This window comes from Carlito syrichta, unplaced genomic scaffold (assembly GCF_000164805.1).
Source record: "Carlito syrichta isolate Samal-C Ts95f unplaced genomic scaffold, Tarsius_syrichta-2.0.1 Scaffold303058, whole genome shotgun sequence".
Lineage (NCBI taxonomy): Eukaryota > Metazoa > Chordata > Mammalia > Primates > Tarsiidae > Carlito > Carlito syrichta.
The window spans coordinates 237,035-264,733 of NW_007247154.1; the positions used below are offsets into that span (position 1 = coordinate 237,035).

The window sequence follows — 27,699 nt, forward strand, 5'->3', positions numbered from 1 at the left end:
GGCCACAGCTACCACAACCACCGAGGAGTCTCCTGGCGTTCACCCGTGGAGTCCAGGGAGGCGGAACCCTGCAATGAGCTGGCCAGTCAGGCACACACTGCACAGACAGACCTGCCCCTGGAGATCTTGGGGAAAGACCCGTTTGCTGCCCTGCCTCTGGCTTCTTGGAAAACCACTTTCCTCTCCGACCCCCAGGCTGGATGAACAGAAAACTGAGCACAGGCCCTATCTCAGGGTATGGCCAGTAACTAGGTGGTGCTTCCAAGTGGACACAGGCAGGTCTGAGAGCAGCAGTTTGTCTTGCACATTCTTCATTCTCTGTTCCCTTGAGTCAAGGAAGACCCGGATTAGAATCACAGGAGTTCTTGGGCAGTGGGAGGCCGCCTCCCTGGGGCACTCAGGTGCCTGGCAGGAACCACCAGCAGCCTACCTGGTGCCGATACTCGACCACCTGACCTCAGGGGCCTCCTCCCATATCTGCATTTCGGCAGCTTGGTCTCTCAGACTGTGTTCTTGTTTGTTTTGTCATCTGTTTCGTTCAAATGTAACGTGTTTAGAAGAGCTTCTCTCCAGTGCTGTGCTGAAGACCTCTCTTCTTGTTTTTCAGTCGGGAAGACGTCTCTGATCACGAGGTTCATGTACGACAGCTTCGACAACACATACCAGGTGAGGTCTTGGGTACCGCCCTCCACCCCAGCCAGGGCAGCCGACCTCTCTTGGGGGCTTGCTGAACTGGGATGAGTGCGGTGGCCCCGGTTACTGGGGTGTCATTTTGCCATGCAGGAGCATTCCACCTGTGTGCCGGCCCCATCCCAGCAAAGATCTTGAGCCCTCCTGAAAATCCAGACCTCGGTAACGGAAACATTTTCCAGAGGGAGATTGTAAAGATGGGGAGAGGCCACACTGCAGCCTGTGTTCCGTTGGTCCCCACAGGCAGGCTAAACCATTCTAGTGTTTGGTTACGGATGTGGGTAGGGTAGGGGTTGTGATGTGGAAGAATGGCAGGACGAAAGATGAGAGAGTTGACAACCAGAGCACTGGGAGGACTTGCTCCCTGAGCGTGCTTGTTTTGCTGGGACCTGCGTGACGTCTCACGCCCACGGGGCTGCTGGGACACTTCCTTCCCTGTCCCTGGAGAAACCTGCATGATGGGCATGCCCTGCCACACGTGGCCAGGAGGGTGGATGGGGTGACCTCTGCAGCTCCTGGCTCTGGCAGGGTGGTCTGGGGTTGGTGGCCCCGAAAGCTGAGTTCTTAGGAGTCCATAACCTGTCGCTTTCCCGGTGAGTGGAGAGGTTTGTGCAAGTCCAGTGAATTTTCCTTGCAACTATAGCTTTTGACGAAAAGCCCCAAACTCAGTCTGTTTTTAAGAAAAATGAAATTGTTTTCTTCCTTAGGACAGAGACAAACAATAATGCATTTTCTAAGCCATGGATTATGTGAGGTATTAGTTCCAGAAGATATCAGTGGGTGTAGCTTGAGAAAAAGGGGTAGTGGGGGTTCAGAGCTTGTATGGATTTAGGGGACACCGGGTGAACAGAAAGCAAACCAACCGCTCTCCTGCATGACTTCTCGGGGCCTTTGCTACGTCAGTGTATGGTTTTGATGCGCCGAGAGAGAAATGTCGGGTGTGGGATCTCCCAGATGTATTTGATCACGGAATCCCTTTGTCATCGAGTCCTCAGAAGATACATACTTATAGAATGCACTGGGAACCTAAGATGTCCCTGCTCCTTTCTGCACTTAACAGAGGATGTAGCACACAGCCCACGGTGGGTTACAGTTCCGTGCCTGCTTCTGAGTCTGTCTGTCGCCATCTGGGCATTTTCTTTTCCTTAAATACAGTCCCTCTTTACTCCTGCGTTTACTTTCTGGGACCTGTAACACTACATCACCAGAAGACTTGGTCTGGATTGGCTGCAGGGTGAGAACAGGAGCTCCAGAAGAGGGGCCCTGAGTGATGTGATGCACAACCCCGGGGCGTGGGCTTTGGGACGTTGGTCAGGGTCACCCTTCGTCTTTGTTGTGTCCTTTCTGGGCCAGAACTGTGCCCCCAAGCCTCTCTTCTTGCTAAGGGGACTCTCGGCCAGACATGGTGGCTCATGCCTATAATCCCAGCACTTTGGGAGACCGAGATGGGCAGAGTGTTTGAGCCCTGGAGTTCGAGCCCAGCCTGGGCAACATAGCAAGACCTCATCTTCACAAAAGATAAAAAAAAATTGTCCAGGCATGATGGTGGCACCTGTAGTCCCCGCTACTCAGGCAGCTGAGACAGAAGGATTGCCCGAGCCTCGGAGGTTGAGGCTGCTGTGATCGTACCATCGTACTACAGCCTGGCCCACAGAGTGAGACCCCTACTCAAAATAAATAGATAAATAAGGGGGCTATCCTGGATCCGTTTGGATTACAGACGACAGCTCTAACAGACTTGGGTGCCTGAATCTGACTTGGCATTCATGTATGTGTGTGTGCATGATCACATATATTCTTTTGATAATTCGACTTTCTTTACGGTTACTTGCAATGCCTTCTGTTGGTGTCCCATTGAAGACAGTGGATGAAAGCCTCAGCTCCTCCCCATGTCATTTGAGTTCCTTAAACTCTCACCCCGCCTCTCTCTCCAGTGTCATCTCCCGTCGTCTCCTGTGTGTCCCTCATTCCGTGGTCCAGCCAGCATCCCTGCTCACTGCCCTCCCCCATGGCGACACCGCCATTTCTCTGCTGGAATGCCCTTTCCTGTCTTCTCTGCTATGAAGGTTCTCCTGACTCAGCGAGGCCTCGAGCCGGGGTTTGCCCTGAGTGGTGAGGCCCTTCCATGCTCTGTGCCACCCACGACCCTCTCTCAGGTCATACGCCGTCCTCTGGGCAGGGGTAGCCTCCACAGTGACTCCTGTGAGCTTCTGGGTCTGGGCTGGGCTGCGGGGTTAGTGGGGGCCGGGACCCCCGGGATCACCTGCTGCATTCGTGGGCCCAGCACAGGGCTTGGCTGTGGCTGGTGGCACCAGTGCGTCTGGCACAGACGTGGCTTGGTGAAGTGTTGTCTGCCTCGGATTTGAGACCCTGTCAACCTGAGGGCCCCGAGGCCATGGTCACGATGAGGGGGGCCATCTTATAGAGAACCACTACCCTCTCTGTGCAGGCTGTGCTTCTCTTTTTTAACGTTACAGCAGGTGGAATTTCTTTCCCAGGATCCTTAAAAATGCTAATGAGACTGGGAGGCCCAGGCTCTGATTCTGGGCACACACAGACTCATGTTCATGAGTTCTCTGGCGATGGAGAAGGGGCAGTGGAGTTTTTTGTTTTGTTTTGTTTTGTTTGAGTTGGAGTCTCCCTCTGTCACCCAGACTGGAGTGAAGTAGCACACTCCCGGCCACCACAGCCTCAACCTGCTGGGCTCCAGCGATCCTTCCGCCTCAGCCTTCCAAGTAGCTGGAACTACAGGCACGTACCACCTCGCCCGGCTAATTTTTGATTTATTGTAGAGATGAGGTCTCTCCAAGTTGCCCCGCCCACAGGCTCAGGCTATCCACTCTCCTCGGCCTCCCAAAGTGCTGGGATTACAGGCTGAGCCACCAAGCCTGGCCTGGAGTTTTGTTTGTTTGTTTTTTCTTAAGATGGTGGCAGAGGCATTTGGAAAGCAGACGAGATCCCCAAGGGCTGTGGGGGATGAACTTTACACCCCCCCAAGCTGTCCCCCTGCACCGTGACCACTCCTTGCCACCACCCCCACCAAATGACCTGCCCCTCAGACAGTACAGCTGCCCCGCCTGGCAGAGGTGCCAGACAGTTCCGAGGATGGAGTCTGCCCTTCCCTCCCTCCTGCCTTTCTGTCTCTGCCTCAAGCCCCACCCACCCCTCTCATCACTCATTCTGACACAAGATGTCTGTCAAGTGCCCACACTGGATTCTGAGAGGCAGGAGGAGAAAGCGGCCTCAGCCTCAGCCAGGGCATGGAGGGCTGGGAGGCTGCGAGGTGGCCAGCCCTGTGCTCGCTAACAGCCACGAGTCCTCCCTCAGCCTGAAGCTGGATATGCACGAGGCCCCAAGGGGCCGGCGGGAGCACCTGGGTCTGGAGCTGAGCTTGGCTGCAAGGCCTCGGGACGCTCTATCCACTTGGCAGACCTGGGAGGGACCTCGGAGCGCAGGGCTTCTGCCGCCCCACGTCCTGACTCAATGCACGTGCGCACCGTGTTCTCCTCTTGACATGTGTGCTCTCTGGCCCCCATCACCCTGCCCATCTCCCCATCTAAATCCACTCACTCAAAGAAGCGGAAAATTAAGACTCACAGCCAGATGCGCTCTCTCTTACGGAAAACCTCCACTGAACAGTTACCGTCAACACTTACTGTAGATGAAAACCTCCTGGTCTCTGCATTGTGATAAGACTTGGCCATCTTGGGGGTCAGCCCCTTCTCCTTCCCCTTCCGCAGGCCAGGTAACACACACTTGCAGGCCTGGCCATGGCCCCTGTGTGGAACCGGTGCCGATGCCATGAGGGAAGCTTCCAGGCCTCTGCAGGGGTGGGTGAGGGAGGATCGGGCAGCAGCAGCGCTGGGTCCTCTGTCCTGGTTGATCCCCATTACCTAGTGGGGGAGGGCAGGAGTCACAGGCTGACTTGGCACTGGCACGTGGGAAACCACAGAGGCGGTTGTGGCAAGCTTACAGCCAAGACTGAGCCCTCTGGCCCATCTCTGCACCTCGCACTCTGGTACCCGCTAGGAAGCTGCCCTGACCCCTGCCTTCCGGGGAGGGCATCCCTGCTGCCCTCAAAGCACACGCTCAGAGGGCAGAGGAGAGTCTTCTAGAGGCCTGCGCTGGGTTCCTCCCTGGTCCCACAAAGCCTTGGGCAGGGAACAAAGCGGCTGCCAGGTAGGCATCCTCAGCCTGAGGCCTTCCTCTCATGCCTTTTGACAGCCACGGCAGATTGCCACACACAAGAAACTGACTCCGTTCCGAAGGCCGAAGCCAAACTCGAGGCACGGAGGCCATGTTCTTTTCTGAAGGCGCGGGGAAGGGTCCTTCCTTACCTCTCCCAGCTTAGGGTGCCTGCAGGCATTCAGTTTCTGTCCCGTCTTCACTCGGCCTCCTCTCTGTCTGTATGCCCTTGCCTTATGAGGACACCAGTATCTGAACTGAGAAGCCCACCCTTGAGATTTTCCATCTCAGGATCCTTGGCTGTAAACACATCAGCAAAGACCCTGTTTCCAAATTAACTTGCCTTCTGAAGTGTGGAGTGGAAGTGAATTTGGGGTGGTTGCTCTTTAACCCCTCCCAAGATCCCAGCACCTCCCACTGTCATCCCAGCGAGGGCTGCACCCTCTGGCGTGGTCTCCCTCAGCTCCCAGCCCTTCTGGCCCTCCACATTCCCACCACCCAGCAGCTTTCCTCCAGGACCCCATCTCGGCATCATGCCTCTCTGTTCCTATGGGGTTTCTCCAGCGGATATCTTTGTGTAACGTATGTAAGTTCGTTTAATAAAATGAATATGAACGTCTCCTGGGGCCTGGCCATTGGGCCTGCAGGGCTGCCCGCCTAGCCGCCCAGCCACCAGCGTCTTCCCCTCCCCGACTCTGAAGCCCCTCGGGGAGGAGCCGAACTCTGGCCGGGCCGCGGCAGCACACTCTGGGTGCTGGGGAGGGTCACACGCGAGGGGTCACAGTGAGGGAAGACTGAGCTTTGTCCACGTAGTGGTTGATGCTCCGACCTCTCGTTCCGGGGCAGCAAGTTCTGCTCATGCTTATCCAGCCAGGCTCAGGGGGCACGGGGTGTTGCCAGGCTTGGGCAGCATGACCTTAAGCAGTGACACCTTGGGCCTATACAGCCCCCACGGCCTTTGCTGGGGTGAGCGAGTGGGTCTCGTGAGGAACTTGGACTGAGCACGGGTCAAGCTGGAAGCTTCTCTATGGACACACACTCATGGACACTAGTCTCTGTCCCCACCCTGGCCCCTACCAAGGAACAGGAAAGGGAGGGGGTCACACACCAAGAGGATATCAGGCAGGATTCTGAGGTCACGGGGCGCCTTTTTGTAACCTTTTTTGGGCCTCCTATAAGCAGGTGATGAAGGCATGGTGTCCCTGCCTTTGGAGAGCTCACAGCGGCAGAAAGACACAGGGAGAGATGGCCAGGGGAGGCGACTGTTGTGTCACCTTGAAGAGGAGTGTGTGTAGACGAGATGCCGGTCAGTGCACAGGGCCCAGGGGAAAGGGCAGGAAGCAGCTGGTCAGCAGAGGCAGGAGGCTGAAGGGGCGGGGACATCAGGCAGGGCAGCTGGGACCTGTCCCCAGGGCACAGACGCAGCATCCATCCCAAAGGCCAGGGGTCGAGTCCCGGCCGTCAGTGCCAGGATGAGTGTGTCCGTGCCTCACTGTCTGGGCACTCGACTCTGACGAGTACATCCTGTGGTCGGGTGGCCAAGCTACCGATCTGTGCAGAGCCAGCTCCCGGGTGGGTGTGGTGAGCAGAGTGAGGGGTGTGCAGGCACCAGCTGCCCTGGTGTGGTCACGACGCTCGCATGACAGATGCTGCCGTTGTCATCCACGCACCCTCCTGCCGCCCTCCTGTCCTGCATTAGTGCGGTTGCTCACGAAGGGTGGTGGGAGAATCATGTGCTCCAGATGGGGTCCCTTGGGTGCAGGGAGCTTCAGAAAAGGCAGGGACTGGCGGCTTTCTCGTGCGTGGGAAGGCTTCCTGGAGGAGAGGGTAGAGAGCTGGCAGGGAAGGCCGGGGGGGTTTGATGCAGCCACGTTGGAGGGAGGCACGGTGGCACAATGGAGGAGAAGCACCTGTGGGAGACCAGGGTGTTGCAGTCCAGGGCTGAGCTCGGGTGCTTGTGGGCGTGTGTGTGTGGTAGGGGTGGGGCTTAGCTGTTTGGCGTGGGGAGCAGTAGTGCCCGTGGGTGGATCATTGCAGGACTGCGTTTCGGCTTTTATGGGCTGTAGGCACTTTGATGTCTCCTTAGAATTTATATGTTGAAGTCCCACCCCAGTACCTAGGAATGGGGTCTTCACAGAAGTGGAGCGAGATCTGTAGGGTGGGCCCTAACTTAGCATGACTGGTGTTCTTATAAGAAGGAGGAGATTAGGACGCAGACATGTACAGGGAGAGACGACGGGAAGACACAGCGAGAGGACGGCCAACTGTAAGCCCAGGAGAGAGGCATTAGGATGTCAGCCCTGCTGACGCTTTGGTTTTGGGCTTCAGCCTCCAGATTGGGAGACCATGCATTTCTGTTGGTTAAGCCACCCAGTCTGGGTGCTTTGCTGGTAGCAGCCCTAGACAACCCAAACAGGTCTTTTCCTTTAAAAAATTAAAGTATATTTTTTTCAGCTTCATTGGTATAAAGTTGAACATAATTCAGGCTGGATGTGTTAGTATTATGTTCATTTCTTCTGATTTTAAGAGAAGTGATGAAAGCTGAAACATTTTCCTTGGTCCCCAGAAGCCTTATGGGTGCTGGGCTCTGTGTCCCTTGTACCTGGCGATTGAGTTGGTCCAAGTGAAGACTGTGGAAGGCCAGAGGGGCTTGGGCTCCCTGGGCAGGAATGGAGTGCTGTGGAGGGGGCCTGACCTGGGCACTGACAGGGTTAATGATACGGAGGAGTCTATAGGAGGCAGGGCTGGAGGGGGGCAGGGACAGGGGTGGCCTTTGAGGCGAGACAGGCACTGACTGACTCGGGTATAGCTCCGTGTGTGGAAGAGCAGGGTGGGCGAGGGCAGAGCTGTGCGGGGCTGCATGGGAGGTGAGCGGGAGCCTGGGAGAGGGCAGCCGTAGGACCCCAAAGGGATGGCAGACAGAGTGTCTGTGGGGCGCACCAGAAGAGGAAGGGGTCAGTGTGGCCCAGACACCCAGGAAGAATGCCGTCACCAGCAACACAAAGTAAAAGGGAGCATCCCGTGGGAAGCGAGGATCACACAGCAAGACACTGAACAGCGGCCATTCTGCGGGCCTGACCCGAGTTCCTGAAGCCCTAAGAACCGACAGGTGTTCAGGAAGGAGTGGGAGGAGGAGAGAACAGAGGAGGGGTCTTCGTCCATAGAGTCCAAGAAGCACCTGGGGGTCAGGCATTCCACCTGTGGTGGTCAGAGGGCAGGCACACGCCTGAGAGGACCCAGCCTGCCCCCTCATACCACAGTCCTTGTTTTTCACCTTCAAAAGGAGGCCTGCATTCAAATCCCAGGTCTGTCACTCAGCTGGCAGGCCCCAGACAAGCTTTTCGGTTTCTTAGGGTGACATCTTAAAAAATCTGTAGGTGATCTGAATGCAGTTTAACCCCTGTATCACCTAGACTCGTGGCCGGAAGCTTTAGAAGTAGCAGTGTGGTCAACGTGCATTTAAACTGCGTGCATACAGGTCTTCAAGTCTAGATGATGGAAAATTCTGGCCCGAAGCCCCATTGGTATAGATGTGCATTACTGCCCCTTATACAGAAAAACAGAAATAGAAATGACAACCCTGCAGTTCCCCAAGGTGATGGTGATGAAGTGAAGCTAACAGCCGTTTGCCAGCAGGGTCCTGTGGGAGGTGGGCATCCCGAACTGCCCTGCGTGTGCCCTGGAGCCAGCGGATGCTCGGCCCTGCAGACTTCTGGCAGAACACTAGCCTCAGTTTACCCTAGCAGTGCAAGACCGGATCTTATTGTATTAGTACAATGCAGTCCCATCTTTTGCCAACATTATGTTCTGGGGTCAAAATATGAGGCGGCAGTCTTAGATAGTGAATCTGAATGCCAGTCTTGTGGCAAGACGACCCTCAGAGACCGCCCCCCCCCAGGTGCCCGCCACCCAGGTGCTCCCCTGGGATGCTTACCTGGGACTGCCGAGCGCACACTTGTCCAGGCGCTGACACTATTTCTGTCCCTGCCTCCTCGCTGCTCTTGTCAGCCGCCTTTTGGTCAGCACACACAACATGGGTCATGTGGTCGCCTTCTAGTACAGAAAGCTGACTCACCGGGTCTTAAACGGAGCAGGGTGTGGGTTTCCAGGTGCAAGAAGCCACGGTGGAACCCACGTCGGCATGCTGCGTGGTTGGACCCTTGCTCATCTGTCCCTCCTCGCGGCCTGTTTGCGCTTATCCCCGGGCAGGCTGGCTGTCGCTCCAGGTACCACATCCACTCTCCAGGCAGGAAAAGAAAGCAAGAGCTTCCCTGGAATCCCTCTCCCCACAGCAGGACACTGCTGGTGTCTTCTTGGCCAGAATGGGGTCACACCGTCACCCTCAGCCTCTCGAGAGGCCAGTAAGGCAGAATTTAGCTTTTATGGTCTCTAAATAGAGTCGAGCGAGGGAATGGGAGGTTGCCAGCAGGTGCTGGGTGAGCCCACCATGAGCTCCCAAGACGTTAGCGAATGAAGCGGACTCATGGTGAGTTCTCTGCTCCGGGCTTCCATCATCCTTCCTGACGCATCATGTAGGGTACCAGAGGGGAATGCTCAGGCCCCCTCTGAAGTCCAGTGCCAGGAGAGCAACCAAGGCCTGGGTCCACCCATCCCCCCCTTGGGAGACCTCTCAGGGAGGTTCAGGCTACCCATCCCTGGCATGTGCGTGGCTTTTGAGGGGACCCACTGATGTTGGTGAAATTTAACCCCTTGTGTAAAGTTTGAAGGTGCATATTGCACATTCGGGAAATGAAAGAGCAACCAGTACATATTTAAAGAGGGAGGGGACCGAAGCACAGGCTGGTCTTCTCTGGGAGAAAAGTGGCCTCCAGGAAAGCACAGACTCTGAGGCTGAGGGCTCTGGAAGAACGGCAGCATCTGCACTGTGGCCTCCTGAGCCAGCCTCCTCTCCCCAGGACACGTTGTTGAGCTTCTAGCCAGGAAGGCTCATGCCTTGCTCGTTATCCAGAGGCTACGATCTCCTCCCCACAAAGCACCCCCTTCCAGGCTGGGTCCTTGCATTTGGCAGGCTCATTTGCATGCTAATTTGCATGACATTCCCCTGCTCCCTCCATCTAATGGCTGGTGGTTCAGAGCACAGAAGGTCGCTTCTTCCTCCGGCCCAGCTGCTTTCTGCCACCGAGGGACACGTCCCCCGGCCCTGTGCCCAAGCCTGGCCAAGGCTCAAAGAAGAGGCACATACACGCCTCTTCATTATTTCTCTTCCTGAGAAGAGACTCTTGATTCAATGTATGCAAATTACCATGCACATTTCCGCCACAGACTTTATGACTGTATTGTGTCAGAATGTGGATGCAAAATTATGTTTGATCATAGATGCGCGTAGCAAGGAAGACTTCAACAAGTGCCTCGGGAGATGTCTGTCTGCTGGTGGGGGATCAGCGGGGCTGAGGGAAGCTTCTGGGGGGGTGGCGCATATGCACCATTACTCTCTGCACTGTGCGTCTAAACCCTTGTTGACGCTGTTTAATTCCACATTCAGAGGGAGAGAAGGTGGATGTGGCTTTGAAACCTGTGCTTGTGAGAGTCCACACGCTTGGGATACAGCGAAGTGCCTGCCATCTTTCACAGAAAGTGCTGTTTGCATGCAGAGATCTTAAAGGAATAAGTAAGCCTTGCCAGGTTGGGAGCAGCTTCATCACAATGGAGTGCAGACCTGCCTCCTTGGAGTGGCACGCTGGTTATGGCTATGGTTATTCCCATTTCAGAGATGAGGAAGCTGAGGGCCAAGGAGACCAGGCCATCTTTCCAGGATACTCCCAAATCAGTGTTCTTCCGAGCCCACCACAGAGACATCAGGACCTGCAGGGATGGGCAGAGATCACGGGAGAACAGGCTGGGCCCTTCTGGGTATGTGACCATCCTTGGGTGGGTAAGGCAGTTCCCCTGGAGAGGGGCGCATGGATAGCTCCCAGGGACAGGCTACCTTGGCCTGTCCTGGGGGGCAGCCTGGATTGGCTGGTAGACACATGCCACCCGCCCTGAGGGTCTGTGGAGTATCCTGTTCACCTCAGCCTCCCGCTGTTGCTAGGCACTTGCTATCAAGGCCTGGCCTTCACTGCAGAGCCGAAGGGACTCCTTCCAACCCCCACACTCTCACCCACACACGCACAGAGCACCCATTCCACTCACAGGCACATGCATCTACATGCAGTTGGTTTCCTAATTACGTGCACACATGTGTCTTCCACTCTGCCACGTGTCTGCTGACACACCCATCCACACAGGCACAGTGGACCTGGTTATACCCACAGGCACATGCTTCTACGTGCAGATGATTCTTGGTTGTGTGCACACACGTCTCCCAGCCTGCCACGTGTCTGCTGGCACACACTCATACCTTCTCATCAACACACACTGACCTGTGCTGACCTTTAAGAGGGCATGTACCCTGGGGCTTGTAACAGGAGATCACCATGGGTGCTTGGCCTTTTGCAGGGGGGTGCGGCTTACCTGGGGAGTTAGCTGTTATGTTTGTCTGGGGTCCTCATGTCCCTCCAAAGTGGACCTGAAGACCTTAAGTGGGGCCTGCAGATATGACTGTGCTACCAGGGCAAAGAAGAGATGACTGGTACTGGAAGGGAATGCAGGGAGGGGAGATGACATAGCAAAAATGCCCATGGACCTCAGCGTTTAGGTGTGGGTGTCCTGGCAGTCACAGGGAAAGGAGGCCCCATGAATGGTGTCCACGTGCTGGTCAGGAAGCTCCCAGGTCTGCCTAGTGAGCCAGACATTGCTCGCACTTAGACAAGCTTATGCAGTACAGCAGAGACAATGGTCAGTTTTAGGATCAAGGGTTTCTTTGGGCCAGCCTATGGAGATAGGTGAAATGGTTGGCAGGTAGGGTGTCCAGTGACAGTGTGGCCCAGGAGGTAAAGGCTTTCCTTACGTGGTGATTTATGATACAGACCCTCTCCGACCTCCAGTGGGCAGTGCCAATCTGATCAGGCTCACCTGCTGGTGAAGGCATTCTGGAGAACGTGGGCAAAGCAGCCAAGGCTAGAGGTCTGTCAGTCAAGTCCGAGCCTGGAGGACTCAGCGGAGGGGTGGTAGACATGGCTCCTAGTCAGAGCCCAGCAGCCCTGGGTAGCCCAGGAGCACTGCCTGCTTAGATGCTCAGCAGGCTTGGGTGGCTGGTCAGCTCAGCTGCTTCCCAAGCATATCCTGGACCATACTCATTTCCCGTGAGGAGAATGCTCGTCGGTCTGGATCTAATCTGTGGCTCTCCACGGAGGTGGCATGAGTGACACCCAAGTGTGGCCACTTACCATTAGCTCCAGTGATGTGGCTCCAGACACTTCCAGAGAAAGAACCTTGGGCTGTCCCCTGGTGGCTCCCCTAGCTGGGGTATGCCCCAGAGGAGGCAGCGTGAAGGGCGTCTTTATTTCGTCACCCACAGCCCGTGACTGACCATCAGAGAAGATGCACGTTGGTCTCCATGACCTTTCTGACTTGCTGTGAGACCTTGGGTAAGTCCTTTTCTTTCTGTGTGGCTCAGGTTTGTCATCTGCAAAGTGGAGACAGTGTTCCAGCCATGCAAGCCCCTGCCCCTCGTTAATGGTGTTTGGTCTCAGCCACCCAGCTCTCTGCATCTCTCATACCCACTGAGTCCTACCTGTGCTTCCTGACATCATTCACACGTGCTCCTTCCTCCTCACCTTTCCCCTTCTGTGCACACCCCTCTGCCTGTCCTCGGGAACTTGCAGCAGGTTTCTGTCTCCCTTTCTCTTGCCTTTGTCCCATTTGCCATCCTTCAACCAGGATTACCTTTCTACAGCCCCAAATACAAGGGCACCGCTCTTCCTTGGACTTTTATCCAGTTCTTTGGCTCCATCTTGTTTTCTTCACATCTCCCCTCAAGGCAATTCATCGTCCACTCAGTCCTGAGCCATTTTTGATATTCTGAAGAAACTGTGTGGCTTCACATCTCAGGGTGTACTGAAGCCACTCCTTTTATCTAAAACAAGGTTCTGCATTTGACTGATCACGTATTTACCATTTCTGATGAAATAAATTTCTTAATTTCTTCTAGAAAAGCTGTTTCCATTAGTGTCTTTTTCCATCAGCCCACAAATTGTTTTCGCTTTTCTAAAAATATTTTATTTTGCCCACATTTTTGAAGAATGTTTTTGCTGTGTTTAGAATTCTGGTTCCTTTTTTTTTTTTCACTTTAATGATGTTATTCCACTGTTTTATGACCTCCATTTTTTTCCTGATAAATTAACCATCATCTCTCTTATCATCCTGTTGTATGTGGTATGGCATTCTTCTCTGGTTGCTTTCAAGAGTTTATCTTTATCTTTGGTTTTTAGCAATTTGACTCTGATAGAAATAGATGTGGGGTTTTATTTCTGTTTTTAAATCCTGTTTGGAGTTGCTCAATTTCGTGAATCTGTAAATGTGTCTCATTTATGCATTTAGGAAACTTTTGGCCATTATTTCTTCAAATTTTTTTGTCCTTTTCTTCATCTCCTCCTCTTTTTGGACGTCAATTATGTTAAGTTGCTTGATATTGTCTTATAAGATATTGAGGTTCTGTTTATGAAAATTTATTTTGGAAGGTGAGAAAGCAGGATTTATTGAGAGGACAGAAAAATTCCGAGCGGGAGGGGACCCAAGGGGGTTGCCCCTGTTTATGAAATTTTTAATCAATTTTTTTGTCTGTGCGTCCCATTAATCTATTTTTAATTTTTTGGACTATTTCATCTTTCTTTCAAATCTGTTGTTTCAGATGTACTTTTCAGTTCTAAATTTGTATTTGGGTTTTCTATTTTTTTGAGTTGAAGTCTCACTCTGTCGCCCAGGCTGGAGTGCAGTGGCATGCTCATGGCCACCGAAGCCTCTACCTGCTGGGCTCGGGTGGTCCTTCCACCTCAGACTTCCAAGTAGCTGGAGCTACAGGCACGCACTACCATGCCCAGCTGATTTTTTTGATTTATTGTAGAGATGAGGTCTCGCTAAGTTGCTTGGGCTGGTCTCAAACCCCTGGACTCAGACAATCCTCTTGCCTTGGCCTCCCAAAGTGCTGGGATTATAGGCATGACACCACACCTGGCCTGGTTTTTCTTTTCTTTTTTTTTTTGAGTTGGAGTCTCACTCTGTTGCTCAGACTGGAGTGCAGTGGCCACTCCCAGCCACCGCAGCCTCGACCTGCTGGGCTCCGGCGATCCTTCCGCCTCAGCCTTCTAAGTAGCTGGAACTACAGGCGCGTGCTACCACGCCTGGCTAGTTTTTTTTTTTTAATTTATTGTAGAGATGAGATCTCGCTAAGTTGCCCAGGTGGGTCTCAAACCCGTGGGCTCAGGCAATCCACTCACCTCAGTCTCCCAAGGCACGGGATTACAGGCTGAGCCACCGAGCCCGGCTGGTTTTTCTTATAGTTTCACTTTCTCTGATGAAATTTTTTAATTTGTGACTTTAATAGGAACATTTTTTATACATTCAAATATATATATTTGCGGTTTTTAAATACTTGGCTGCTGTTTTCAACATCTGAGTCACCTCAGAGCTAGTCTCCACTTAGTCTCTTTTTCTTGAATATGGCCCACATTCTTCTCTTACTCCTTATGTCTAGTTGCTTTGGGTTATATCCTACACATTATATTAAGACTGGATTCTTTTTGCTCCTTTGAAGCGTGTTGGCTCTTTGTTTTAGTGGCCAACTAAATTTTCTGGGCCCAGATTCTCAGTTCTCTCCTGTAGGGTGTAGCAACTGCAAGTTCTATTCAGATGTTTTTATCTGTTTTGTTTTATTTCGGTCTTAGGCATGCTTGGGTCATGCAGGGCTCTGGGCAGTATCAATAAGCAGAATTCAGGCTCTCCTCCTGGTGGCTATGTCACTCCCAGGACTTCCCACACTTTCTGGCACTGTGGTGGCTTTGCAGTCTGTTCTTTAACTTCTTGACCAGTAAGACTGTGGGTGTCTTTTCAACTTTCAACTACCTCTTGGTTCCAGCTGGGGCCTGTCCTCAGGTGAGAAGTCATAAAAAACAGAGACCTCACCCAGTGCGGTTCCCTTCTTCTTCGTGTCTGTTCCCCCCCAATTCCTGCTTTCTTTGGGTCACTTCCAGTACCTTTCGCTAGTTTGCTGTCTAGTTCTGAGCTGACAGTAGTATCTGCACAAGTATTGGTCTGAGGGGAGCCTCCGACTCCCTCTGTTGGTTTCTCCCTCCATCCATCATCCTCCCCTCGTCTTCCCATCTTCACCTGCTGGAAAATTAGTATTCATTTAAGGACATGCATGTTTGCCCCTCCTTTCCTCAAGACGTTAATCAGAAGCAAGGTCTCCCCGCCCGGGACCCTCAGAGCCTTCCCAGCTGCATCTGCCAGGGATGACAGCTAGTTCTGTGTGTGCATCATGGCTTCTCCACAAGGTTGGAAGCCCCCAATGGGCTGGAACTGGGCTTGTTTTATCTAGCACATAGTAGGCACTCAAGAATGCATAGTGAGGATTGCTTACACTGTTTGTCACAAGGAGCTTCCCAGGGAAGACTGTGACCCCCTGCAAGGAGAGGAGATCTGGCCCAGAAAGATGGGCTCCAGCTAGCCAGTAGTGTGGGAACAGCAGCTTGTGCCTTGTTCTGGAAAAATAGATAATGCCTAAGAGCTAGAAATCTGGTAACCAAGACCAAGCCAAGACCCTCTTAAAAGTTATTGTTTCTACTCTGTCCTTAAGAAAGCTGACTTTTTTTTCTTGTTAAAATGCAAACGAACTTGCGCTTAAGTGGGCTCTGCTGAGCTCTTAGGGCTAATAACCATAAGATGCTAACAATAGGGAGCCAGATAGGATATGACTTAGTGACAACTTCAGAAATGCAGAGATTTCAGGAAGCAGAGGCAGTACAATTGGCTAGTCAAGAGCAGGGACTTTGCAGTGGGGGAGATGTAGGTTGGGTCCTGCTTCTGCCCCGCTGATGGACCATGTGACCTCTGAGTGAGCCTTGGTTTCTCCATCTGTGAATAGCACCTTCTCATGCATAGACCCTCTGTCTCTCACCCCATGCAGGGACTCTGCTATTCCTCAGCCTCTCCAGACTCTGATTACAACACAAGGCAGTCATTTGCAAACTTTGCTGGGGCACAAATGAGTTATCCGACAGCTCGTCTGGAATTTTGATTTCCCATACTGATACCCCAGAAATTGGCGATTCTCTCTGTTTGTGGCTCAGGCATCAACATGTTAAACAAGCTCCTGATGTGATTCTGATGCAAGTGACCACAGGCTACGTGTTGAGAATCACTGGATCACTGGCTAGTGGGAGAGATTGACCAGTGTGAGGTCTTTCCAATTTAGTGGAGAAAGTGGTCAATGAGGGGCCCTGGGACCATCCTGAGGGCTCAGAAAATGATCTGTAGAGGAGCTGAATCTTGAGTTATAAATGAGTATAATTCAAATAAGCATATGCTCAAAAGGCCATTCCTGGGGAGGGAGCAGCATTAGAGAAGACCAGGCCCACAGAGTGACTCGTGTGTGGGGAGTCCTCAACAGAGTATTATGACTCAAGTATAATGTGAAAGCTAGACAAAGGGAAATGAGTTCAGGGAACAATAGGGGCGGGCAGTTTGTGGGTCAAGCTGAAGTGTCTGGACTGGTTCCTAGAGAAAGTAGAGAGCGATCAGATTTATATTTCAGGAAAAGAACCCTGTGCTGTGGTTGTTGTAATGGAGCAACCCCAAAGCTGAGAGGGCTTGTGCGTAAAATCCTTTCTGTTAGAGTCCGGATAGGGTGAGGGCAGCGTGCAGGAGGGATGAGGGGAGGCACAGCACCGGTAACCCAGAGATTCGAGTAATGCAAAGAATTGCAACATACAAAGAGGCAAAGAAAGAAAAGTTCATTTAAAAGTAAATTAGAGAAAGAGAAGGGAGAAAGAAGATTCACCTCCCCAAGGTGGGGGAGGGGACCAAAGCCAGGAAGCATGGCGACAGCCATAGCTCAAAGACCACATGGCCACACCAGAGTCTAGCCAGGCAGTGGCCGCTGGTTGCTTGTAGTTGAGTCCTTTTGACCATTCCCCTTGATGGGGAAAGATCATTAAGGCGATTGGGTGGTGGTCTGCTTCCGTGTCATCATAAAGGGACAGGCAGGCACAGGTATTGATGATGTCAGGTGATAGACAGCAGGCAGATGGGTGGGTTAGACACATGATTGCTACCATAGTGGGGTTTATATGTGTCAGGTAGGTCACAAAGGGCTGATTAGGTTAATCCTGAGGGGAGGGAGTTTCCTGCAAGAGACTTGTTAGACATTTGCAATTCACAAACTCAGACATTTGCAGCTCACAAACACCTTGACCAAAGGTGGTCATATTATTACTTTGATGACTTTGGCCAGCCAAAGGGTGATCTTTGATCTTTGGCCTTGACAAGGAACCTGAAAGTTTACTAGAGATTATTATATTAAACCATGAATTGAAACATTGGACTGTCCTGGTCTTGCATCTGATGGAGATTTGCCGAGAGGGGGATGGGATAGGCTGCAGCTTGTCCTGTAGTAGAATGAACGCTTTTTAACGGCTATGTTGAGGCAAAAAGACTAAACTAAGAATAAGCTAAGTTTCTTCTAGGTTTCTATAAGTACCACCTTTCACTTTCCATATTCTAAAGAAGTCACCCAGAGGTCCAGTGGGGAAAGACGTTGGTTTATTAGAACTTACAGGAGGCACTGATGGTGGTGGGTCAGTGAAGAAAGGGTCCGCCCATGTGGCACTGATGGCTGTGGGACGGTGCTAAAGGAAACCGCATATTGGGGTAGCACAGCAAACAGTTTTATAGGCAAGCAGGTCAATCAAATTTCTATCCCGTGTTTACAGTTACATTAATTCCACATGAGGACCACATTGCTTTCGACTCTGCTCAATCTGTGGCACCCCGTGACTCGTTACTGTGCATATCCTTTAGAGACCAGCCTTGGCCCAGGGTTGCTCCTGAGAGAAGGGGGAGAGGGGAAGCAGTCCATGTCCGGACCCCATAGAGATCCTCCCCAAAACTCATGTTGAAATGTAATTGCCACTGTGACAATATTAAGAGATGAGACATTTAAGAGGGGATTAGGTCATGAGGGCCTCACCCTCCTGAGTGGGCCAATGCCATTATCATGGGAGCAGGTTTGGTTGTGGTGGAAGTTCAGCTCCCTTTTTTCTCTCTGTCTCATGTGCTTACTTTCCCTTCCACCTCTTACCATGGCACGACACAGCACAAAGGCCCTCACCAGATGCCAGTGCCACATTCTTAGAATTCCCTACCTCCAGCACCGGGGGATCTACATTTATTTATTTTTATAAATTACCCAACCTGTGGGCTTCTGTTTTAGCAGCATAAAATGGACTAAGACATCCTGGTTACGGTGTAAAAGATTAATTACAGTGAGACTACCTGAAGTCGGAGGAGCCAGTTAGGAAGCTATTGAGGTTACTCAGATAAAAGAGGTTCTGTGTCCAAAGTAGGGCAGTGGTGGTAGGGGCGGGTGAAAGCATTTAGGAGGCCAGGTCACCAGTTCAGCATTCACTTGCTGTGAGGGAGCAGATGAAAGTGTGTAAGATGGAGCCACTCAGGTCTTCCAGGCTTCCAGAGGTATGGGCACCCAGGGTGGTGGGGGCACCATTCATTGAGATAGGGAAAACAGAAGAAGTAGGTTTGGAGGGAGAGGATAGGACACCTTTCTGGGACATCCTGTATCAAGTGAGATGTCTGGAAGATGAGTTGGGGCATCTAGCAAGCAGTTGGGTGTGTGAATCTGGAGCTCAGGACAGGGGTAGGGCCTGGAATATAGATTGGAAAGCCATCAATGCATCATATTGGAACCTGTGAGCGTGAGCTCCCTCTGAAACACAACAGTAGCAAAAACCAACATTTTAGGGACAGAAAGAAAGAGGATCCCACAAGAGACGGATAAGCAACTAGAGAGGCAAGGAAAGCAGAAACAAGTAGTCATAAGTAGCAAATGAGGAAAGCCTGCCAAGGAAGAGAGGTGGTCAACAAGGTCAAGTGTTATCAAGGAGAGTCTGGTCTGTATTGTGTCCTTACAATGTGATGATGAAATAGCTACTGGTGACCACATCTCCTGTACTCAGTTTTCTTAGCAGTGATGAAGAATACAAAAGAGCCGAACTCATAGCTTAGATTTGCTACCCTAATTCAATCAAGTAATGCATTTAAAGCACTCAGTATAGCAGCTTCAGTGCACAGAGGGACAGAAATGAGGCTGCCATAGTGAAGCAGAGTAAGTGGATATGCTGGGTTCGGTGCTCTTTTCCAAGAAGCATGCCCATTGAGAGGGGGGTGAGGGATTGCCAGGTGGCTGGAGGACTACTTAGTGAAAAGGAGGAATTCTTCCCCCCTAGGATGCAGGGATGCAGGGATCTTGAGTGTATTTCTTGGATGAGGGGAAAGAGTGAGAGAGAATGGGAGATTGAGTTATAGAAGAGAAAGGAATTGGCTGAGAGCATCATCTGGGAGGGGGAGGCCAGGGCCACAAGGACCCCTCGAAGAGGCTTACTCTAAACAGGATTGAGAGCAAATATTCAGAGCCTGGGGGGGTGGTATGTGGGGGGAAGGCTGGCACACATGGACAGTGTTGCAAATGCCTTTTGAACCTTGACTCTGCACTTGTGGCTGTGGACATTTGACATCTCCTGTACTCAGTTGTATTAGCAGTGATGAAGAATACAAAAGAGCCTAACTCATAGCTTAGATTTGCTACCCCAATTAAATCGAGTAATGCATTTAAAGCACTCAGTACAGTAACTGGCAGACGATAAGGACTCAGATGTTTAGTCGTTGTTGTATTATTATTGTTACTGTGGCAGGAAACAATCAAGGACTATTAACATGTTTTTATATTTGCCCATAGATTTACCATTTCTGGTGCTCTTGTATTCCTTAAGGATTCAAATTGCAATCTATAAAATTTTCCTTTAGCCTAAAACATGTATTATAATGAAGAGCCACTGGTGACAAATTATATAACTTTGGCTTATCTAAAAATGTTTTTGTTTTGCCCTCATTTTTTTTAGAAAGTTATCAATGATCAGTATCTTCTCTTTTTTAGCAATAAAGTATTTTTAAATTAATATTAGATTCAGGGGCTACAAGTGCATGTTACATGGACTTATTGCATAGTGGTAGGGATTGGGTTTCAGGTGGCCCATTTTTCAGGTAGTGAATATTGTACCCTAAAAGTAATTTCCAAATCCTGACCCCCTTCCTGCTTCCCCCTTATTAGTGTCCATGTTGTCTATTCTTTTCTTTTCTTTTTTTTTTGAGTTGGAGTCTCACTCTGTAGCCCAGACTGGAGTGCAGTGGCCACTCCCTGCCACCGCAGCCTCGACCTGCTGGGCTCCGGCGATCCTTCCGCCTCAACCTTCCGAGTAGCTGGAACTACAGGCGTGCACTACCACGCCCGGCTAATTTTTTGATTTATTGTAGAGATGAGGTCACGCCAAGTTGCCCAGGCGGGTCTCGAACCTGCGGGCTCAGCACTTCACTCACCTCAGCCTCCCAAGGCGTGGGATTACAGGCTGAGCCACCAAACCCGGCTATTCTTTTCATCTTTGTTGTTTTGCCTTCATTTTGAAGGGAACTTTCACTGGCTGTGGAATTCTAGGCTGACAGGAGCTTTTTTTCTATCTTGTTTTGTCTTTGAAGCAGTTTAAAGCCGTTGTTCCCTTGTCTTCTGCTCTCCATTGTTTCCGGTGAGAAATCTGCCGTCTTTCTTATTATTGTTCCGTTGTATGCTGCGTGCCTTTCTGTTTTCTGGCTGCTGTTGAGATTTTCGCTTTATCTTGGGTTTTCAGTAGTTTGACTGTGACACACCCTGTGTGGCTTGCTTTGTATTTATCCTGCTTTTAGTTCACTGGACTTCTTGGAACCATGGGTTCATGTTTCTGATTAAATTGGGGAAATACTTGGCTATTGTTTTTTCAAAGAGTGTTTTGCTGGCATCTATGTCTACTATTCTCCCAAGCTTCTTCAGTACATTATCTCACATACTGTTGTCCTCAGAGTGCTTGGGGTTCTGTTCATTTTTGTTGCATCATTTTTCTCTCTGTCTCAGTTTGAACAGTTTCTTCTGGCTTGTCGCCAAGTTCACTGACCTTTCCTCTGCAGTGTCCTGGCTACTGCTGTTTAAAGCCAATGCATTTTTATTTTAGATATAATAATAGTTTTAGAGTTAAAGTCACCATTTTGTTTTATTTTTAGAGTTTCCATGACTCTCTTGAAAGCCACCCATCATGTTCATATTTTTCTTATTTTTTTTAAAGCATATTTATATGCGTTCCCTTAAAAATCCTTGTCTACAAGTCTAACATTTGGGTCATGTGGGAGTCTATTTCTGTTGAGTTTTTTCTCTTGATTATGGCTTGAATTTCCTGCTTCTTCACATGTCTAGTCCTTTTCTTTTTTTTTTTTTTTTTTTTGAGTTGGAGTCTCACTCTGTCACCCAGACTGGAGTGCAGTGGCCGCTCCTAGCCCCTGCAGCCTTGACCTGCTGGGCTCCGGTGATCCTTCCGCCTCAGCCTTCCAAGAAGCTGGAACTACAGGCGCGCGCTACCATGCCCGACTAATTTTTGATTTATTGTAGAGGTGAGGTCTCACCAAGTTGCCAAGGCGGGTCTCGAGCTCGTGGGTTCAGGCAATCCACTCACCTCAGCCTCCCAAAGGCACGGGATTGCAGGCTGAGCCACCGAGCCCAGCTGTCTAGTCCTTTTCTATTGTGCAGTAGACCACATGAGTAATAAGTTGTAGAGAGTCTTGGGTTCTGTTACCTTCCTCCAAGGAGTGTTATTTTAATTAAATTATGGGCAGTTAATATTTTTTAGAGGATGGGTACCTGTTGTGTATAGACTTTGTTAAGATGGATGTCTCAGTTCATTTGGGCTGCTGTAACACCATACCTTAGACTGGGTAATATGTAAACAACAGAAATTGCTCACAGTTCTGGGGGCTGGGAATTCCAAGGTCAAGGCTTCCACAGACTTGGTGTCCAATGAGGGCTTGCTCGCTGCATCAGAGATGGCAACTACCTGCTGTGTCCGCACATGGCAGAAGGGGGTTGGGGAGTGCCCTCAAGCCTCTTTTATAAGGAAGGGTACTAATCCCATTTGTGAGCACAGACCCCTCATGAATTAATCACTTCCCAGCAGGTTCTGAGTCTTAATACCGTCACATTGAGGATTATGTTTCAACATGTGAATCTGGAGGACACATTCAGACCATAACAATGGAGCTCTGCCGATTTCTCCTTTAGTCCTCTGGCATAGCCCCAGCCCTGAGACCATAGTACTCTTCCAAAAACCAGTCCTTCTGGGGCTCCAGAGTGTTGTTTTTTTTAAAGTCTGAGGTGTTTTTTAAAGGTCTGAGGTGTTTTGTTTTGTTTTGTTTTGCAGTCACATGCTCTAGCCCTGAGCTATACCTCCACCTGAGGTGTTTTTTGTTTTAAGTCCTTTTAACTCGGTGGGACGAGGGAGCTGTCTCAGGAAAATTAGCTAAAGGTACGACCTAGTTCTCTTCCCTTCCTTCAGAGACTGTAACCCTTCTAGTGTCCACCTGTTTTTGATTGCCCTTCAAGGCTTTCAAATTGCTGTTTGTCCAGAGATGAAAATAGTTATCTGTGGGAAGGTTTGTTGGATACAAGCTATTCAGCCATTATTGAAAGCCAAACTTAGGAATGTGTTTTTGGGCAGAGCTGATGGCTCAATCATACCCAGAGACAATGCCTGTGCTTTGGCACCTGTCTCCACAGCTGTGGGCGGGGCTAGTGGCGCTAGGACCTGGTCGGGCAGGGAGTGTGGCCAGACAGGTCTGAGAGATGCACAGTTAAGGGACCAGTGGTTCCTCTGATGTGGAAGCTTGGAAGCAGGAGTCTAGGCAAGAGAGAGCTGAGGGGCTGGGAAGGTGGTCTCATTGAGCCCTCGCATGCTCACTGCCATCTCTTTGGCCAGGCTCCTGTGAGATATAATAGAGATCAAATATGTGGGTGTTCCGTACATGGTATTTATGATTATGGAAGCCACTGGGATGGGCTGTGCCGAGCTTCCTCCTTGTCATTGGGTGACTTCTCTGCCCTTCTAGAAGCAGAAGTATCTTGTAACCTGTAAGATTGGGATGTCATAGTCACATTAATGATCATAACATGGCGATGATAATGTCTCTCTCACCATCCAGGTGCCTACTTGTTTGTTTTTGTTTGGAGTCGGGTCTTAACTCTGTGGACCAGGCTGGAGTACAGTGACATGATCACAGCTCACTGCAGCCTCAACCGCCTGAGCTCAGGTGATCCTCCTACCTCAGCCTCCCGAGAGGCTGGGACTAGATGGGTGTCACCACACTCAACTAATTTTTTAACTTTTCTTATAGAGATGAGGTCTCACTCTGTTGCCTAGGCTGGTCTCAAACTTCTGAGCTTAAGTGATCCTCCTGCCTTGGCCTCCCAAAGTGCTGGGATTCCAGGCATGAGCCACCTGGCCTAGGTACCTACCTTTGAGGGATGTGGTTCTCCATGGTTCTTTGCTCTGTTAGTTAGAATAAAGTCAGGTGTGTTAACAGAAACCCTAAATAACAGTGACCCCAACAAAAGAGAAATGTAGTTCTCCGGCACACAGCAGTCTGAGTGTAAGCAGTCCAGCACTGCTGAGGGTAGCTCATTGGGGCCAGGAAGTCAGGTCTACGGATGTCGTCACTGCTCTCATCCTCACCTGGATGGCCTGTCGTGACTCCTTCCCAGCTATCTGCATCCCAGGCAGTGGGAAAGGGGGCAACTGTGGACACTCCCCACCCACAGAGGACCCATCCCAGAAGATACACACATCACCTCACTTCCTATTGACCTGGCCCTTAACCACCTAGCTGCAAAAGAAGCTGGAAAAGACAGGCTTTATCTACTGTGGCCATGAGTCTACCTGTACATCCCAGATCTGTTACTATAGAAAGTCTGCATATTGGAGACAGGCAGCAGAGCCCGTCAGGGTCACGAACTCATGCACTTGGTTTTGGGTCAGTGGTCACTCTACAGCAGGAAGTCAGCAACCTGGGAGCATTGATGAACCAAGACACTGCTACCTTCTCTGTGCCTTTTCCTTACGGGCAGCAGAACACAAGGACCGTCAGTCTAACATGCACCAGTGTGGGACGAGGCTGAGTCTACAAGCACGTGTCAGTTCTAGGCTTGTTCCCAGGTGGCTGCATCAGGCAGGACACTGTGCAAAGCTGAACTGGCAAGAGCCTGGGTGTTGCCAAAGCCTGTACTGACCTTCCAGCTCTACCACTGATATGTGAAGTCATGCTAGGCATCTCTTTTGACCTCTCTGGTCCGTTCCTTCATCTCCAAAGAGGGAGTGCATCTAAGGTGTTGGTCTAGTACCTACGTTCTAGAATTATATGCTCCAGACTGTAAAATGCCCGCTCATGTCTTTACATTATAAAGCACGCCACCCCGAGTGCATTGCGGAACGAGTTGGGATGTGACATGCACGCCTGCACACACACATTGACGCACACCTGTCTGTTCTCTCAGCCCAGGGGGCCTGGAGACAGAAACCTTCTGTTTCTTGGGCTTTCCTTGGTTGTGTGTTTCGTAATTAGCAGTCACTGCTCAGGCTTTCATGCAGTTAAGCTTGTTTATTGAACATTATTGTATTTTTATTTCACAGAACTTTCTCCTGATTTCAGAACTATGATATGTTCATTGTAGAAAATAAGAAAGGTATAAGGAAGGAAGCAAAAACCTTGCCCATAATGTCACTCTGCAAACAAGGGTGATATTAGTGCTCCAAGCAGACTCCCTTCACCCCCAAAGAAAATATGGGAAGTACTCAGGGACCTCTATGCCTGTTTCTGAGCCAGAGGCTCACTGGCCAATGCCCTAGAAACCGACACTGTGACACTGGGTTTTTGCTTTGTTTTTTTCAGAGACAGTGTCTTGCTCTGTCACCCAGGCTAGAATGCAATTGTGAAGTCTTGGCTCACTGCATCCTCCACCCCTCTGAGTTCAAGCAATCCTCCCGCCTCAGCCTCCTGAGTAGTTGGGGCTACAGGCATGTACCACCACACCCTGCTAATTGTTTTAGTTTGTTGTAGAGATGGGGTCTCTCTGTGCTGCCAGTCTCAAAATCCTGGCTTCAAGTGATCCTCTCACCTTGGCCTCCCAGAGTTCTGGGATTACAGGCATGAGCCACTGCTCCTGGCCAACACCAGTTTTTTTGAGAAAAGGAAAGCTTTTTATTGTAAGTTGACTAATAAAGGAGACAGGAGTCAAGTTCAAATCTGTCTCCTTGGGCTGGCTTTAAGACAGTAATTTTTTTTTGCATTGGAGTCTCACTCCGTCGCCCAGACTGGAGTGCAGTGGCACGCTCATGGCCACCCAGCATCGACCCGCTGGGATCCCGAGATCCTCCCGCCTCAGCCTCCCAAGTAACCAGAACTACAGGCACGCGCTACCACGCCCAGCAAGTTTTTGATTTATTGTAGAGACGAGGTCTCACCAAGTTGCCCGGGCTGGTCTCGAACCTGCAGGCTCAGGCAATCCACTCACCTCGGCCTCCCAAAGTGCTGGGATGACAGGCTAAGCCACCGAGCCCGGCCAACAGTAATTTTATTAGAAAAGGTTTAGGGGTAGATTTGGGGGTTAGTCGGTGATTGGTGGAAGGAAAGGGGAGGGCTGGAAAGTTTTAAGCAGCTCAGTCATTTCTTCATGCTACCTCACAGATCACATGGGCAGATTCGGGGGCAGTTGGTATGAAACGGGGTTGAAATTCAGGCTGTGACGTCAGCAAGCTCGTTTTGTGCAAACCTCAGCTGGCCATATTGGTTTGAACTGATTTTAGCCCCTTTTTTAATCTCGCAAGTGGAGGATGTTTCACTGTTTCAGCAAGTTGTTTCTTTTCTTGTCTGCCGTCCTACAGACTCAAGCATTTCTGTTAGTCATTGTTGTCTGTAACTCTTTGGGGCATGGTTGCATCTGAGTTTATCCAACTGGGATCACTCTCCCCACGATGGTTTCTAGCCTGCTTTTTTTCCACTCAGTAGCCATTTTCCCAGATCCTTAAATATTCCTCAAGAGCGTGATGTTCACAGCTGCCAGGAATTCTAACCACATGGACATACCACACCATGCCTGTCTGATACCTTGGACAGTTAGACTGTGTCCAAGCCTTCATTACTGTTGATAACAGAGCAGTGACATGGGGGGCTGATGACAGTTGGCTCCCCATGTGTCGGCTTGGTGAGAAAAGAGCGGGTGGGGTTTCCCAGTGAGGGGCTGCTCGGGGTGGTCTGCAGTGCCCCCGCCTGTGGGAAACCAGACTGTTGTCCTCCCCCGTCCTCCAAACGCTGGGCCAGGGGGGACCCAGGCCTATGCTGGGGGGGGCTTAGGGAGCTGTAGGGGAGGCTCTCCCACCTAGAGGGGGGGACAGGAGGTGCTTGTTACAGTGGCCTGTTCCCAGGGAGACCTTCTTACCACGGCTCTCTCAGACCCCCAGCAGCACTTTTCTCTTTCCCTTCAAAGAGCGTCCCTCGCTAAAAACGTCACCCTCACCCTCACTAGCTCAGGTCCCTCTGAGAGAGCCGTTGAGGGGTGGGTGGAGAAAAGGAATGTTGGGGCCGGGCCGCCTAAGACTTGGTGTGGGTGTCCCTCCCCTGCCGTCTGGGCCACCGCCCGAGGTTACCGGGCTTTGGCCCTCTGATGAGACCTTTCTGTTTTGACCACTTTGTGCTTTTCTCGGACAGGCAACCATCGGGATTGACTTCTTGTCGAAAACCATGTACTTGGAGGACCGTACAGTGAGTGTCCGTCTTGGACCCAGGGACAAGGGAGGGCTTTCTTGCGGGCTTGTCCCCTGAGACCCTTGCTGGGCACCACTGAGAGCCCGGCCGACCCCGCATCACGGGGCCCGGCCCCCAGCTCACCCTCGGGGGCGAGCATCCTCCCCCGCTGACCCCTCTGCTGACCGCCCGGCCTTTCCTGCCACAGGTGCGGCTGCAGCTCTGGGACACCGCCGGCCAGGAGCGGTTCCGCAGCCTGATCCCAAGCTACATCCGGGACTCCACAGTGGCTGTGGTGGTGTACGACATCACAAGTGAGCGAGGGTCTGTGCTGGAGGGAGGGTGGCCGCAGGGGCTCTCGGGTCTGGACGTGACCCCGGCCAGGCCTGTGGGTTCGCGTGTGTGCGTGCACATGTGCATGATTGTCCCAAGTGCAGGAAGGCAGGGGCTGCTGTGGGGTGTTGCATTGCCCTTGACCACCAAGCTTTCTCCCCCTGCAATAGTCAGGGGTGTGCAGGGCCGGGTGGCAGGGGAGGGACTGGCGTGTGGGGTGAACAGGTGCCCGCACTCTTCCTCGCCCGGCTGCCGGAGTGCCCCTAAGGAGCGACTTCGTGTGCGTGTGTGTCACCGCGGGAGGAGACACTGGCCCCAGGCCAGCCTGACCCGAGCATGCAGGGCCCCCAGAAGAGGAGGCTGAGGGCATCTGGAAGTACCGTGGGCTGGCAGCCTTTCTTGTGCACTGTGGCCCTTCTGGCCAGTGCAGCTGCTCCTATCAGCTCTGCACAACCTCTGGGACTCAGGGGCTGTGGCCAGGGGTGGGGCTGAAGCAGAGCCCAGGTCTCCCGGGCTGGTATGGCGGAACACACCTGATAAGCCCTCGAGCTGTGGTCACCCCGAGGTGGGCCGACACCCTGGGTGCCGTCCACAGCCCTGAAGTCACGCAAAGAAGCATGCGTGCCCAGGCTGCTGCCCCAGCTTTGCCCGCCCTCGCTGTCCACCCTCTCCCTGACCACAGGCTCCCCCCATACCCTGAGTGTGGTAGGGAGC

At 51.5% G+C, this 27,699-nt stretch overlaps 1 protein-coding gene across 2 annotated transcripts in view; it reads left to right on the forward strand.

The window, feature by feature from the left end:
• Positions 1–587: 587 nt before the first annotated feature.
• Positions 588–27,699, forward strand: part of RAB6B (RAB6B, member RAS oncogene family) — a 42,674-nt gene continuing 15,562 nt past the window's right edge. Inside the window, exons 1-3 of one of the 2 annotated variants that reach the window (XM_008057559.2) lie at positions 588–666; positions 26,617–26,670; positions 26,861–26,966. In XM_008057559.2, coding sequence (XP_008055750.1) covers positions 637–666; positions 26,617–26,670; positions 26,861–26,966 — 190 coding nt within the window. In that variant the 5' untranslated portion in view covers positions 588–636. Of the gene's footprint in view, positions 667–12,345; positions 12,366–26,616; positions 26,671–26,860; positions 26,967–27,699 lie in introns of those variants that run through there. The other variant, XM_008057560.1, reaches the window with a different exon arrangement.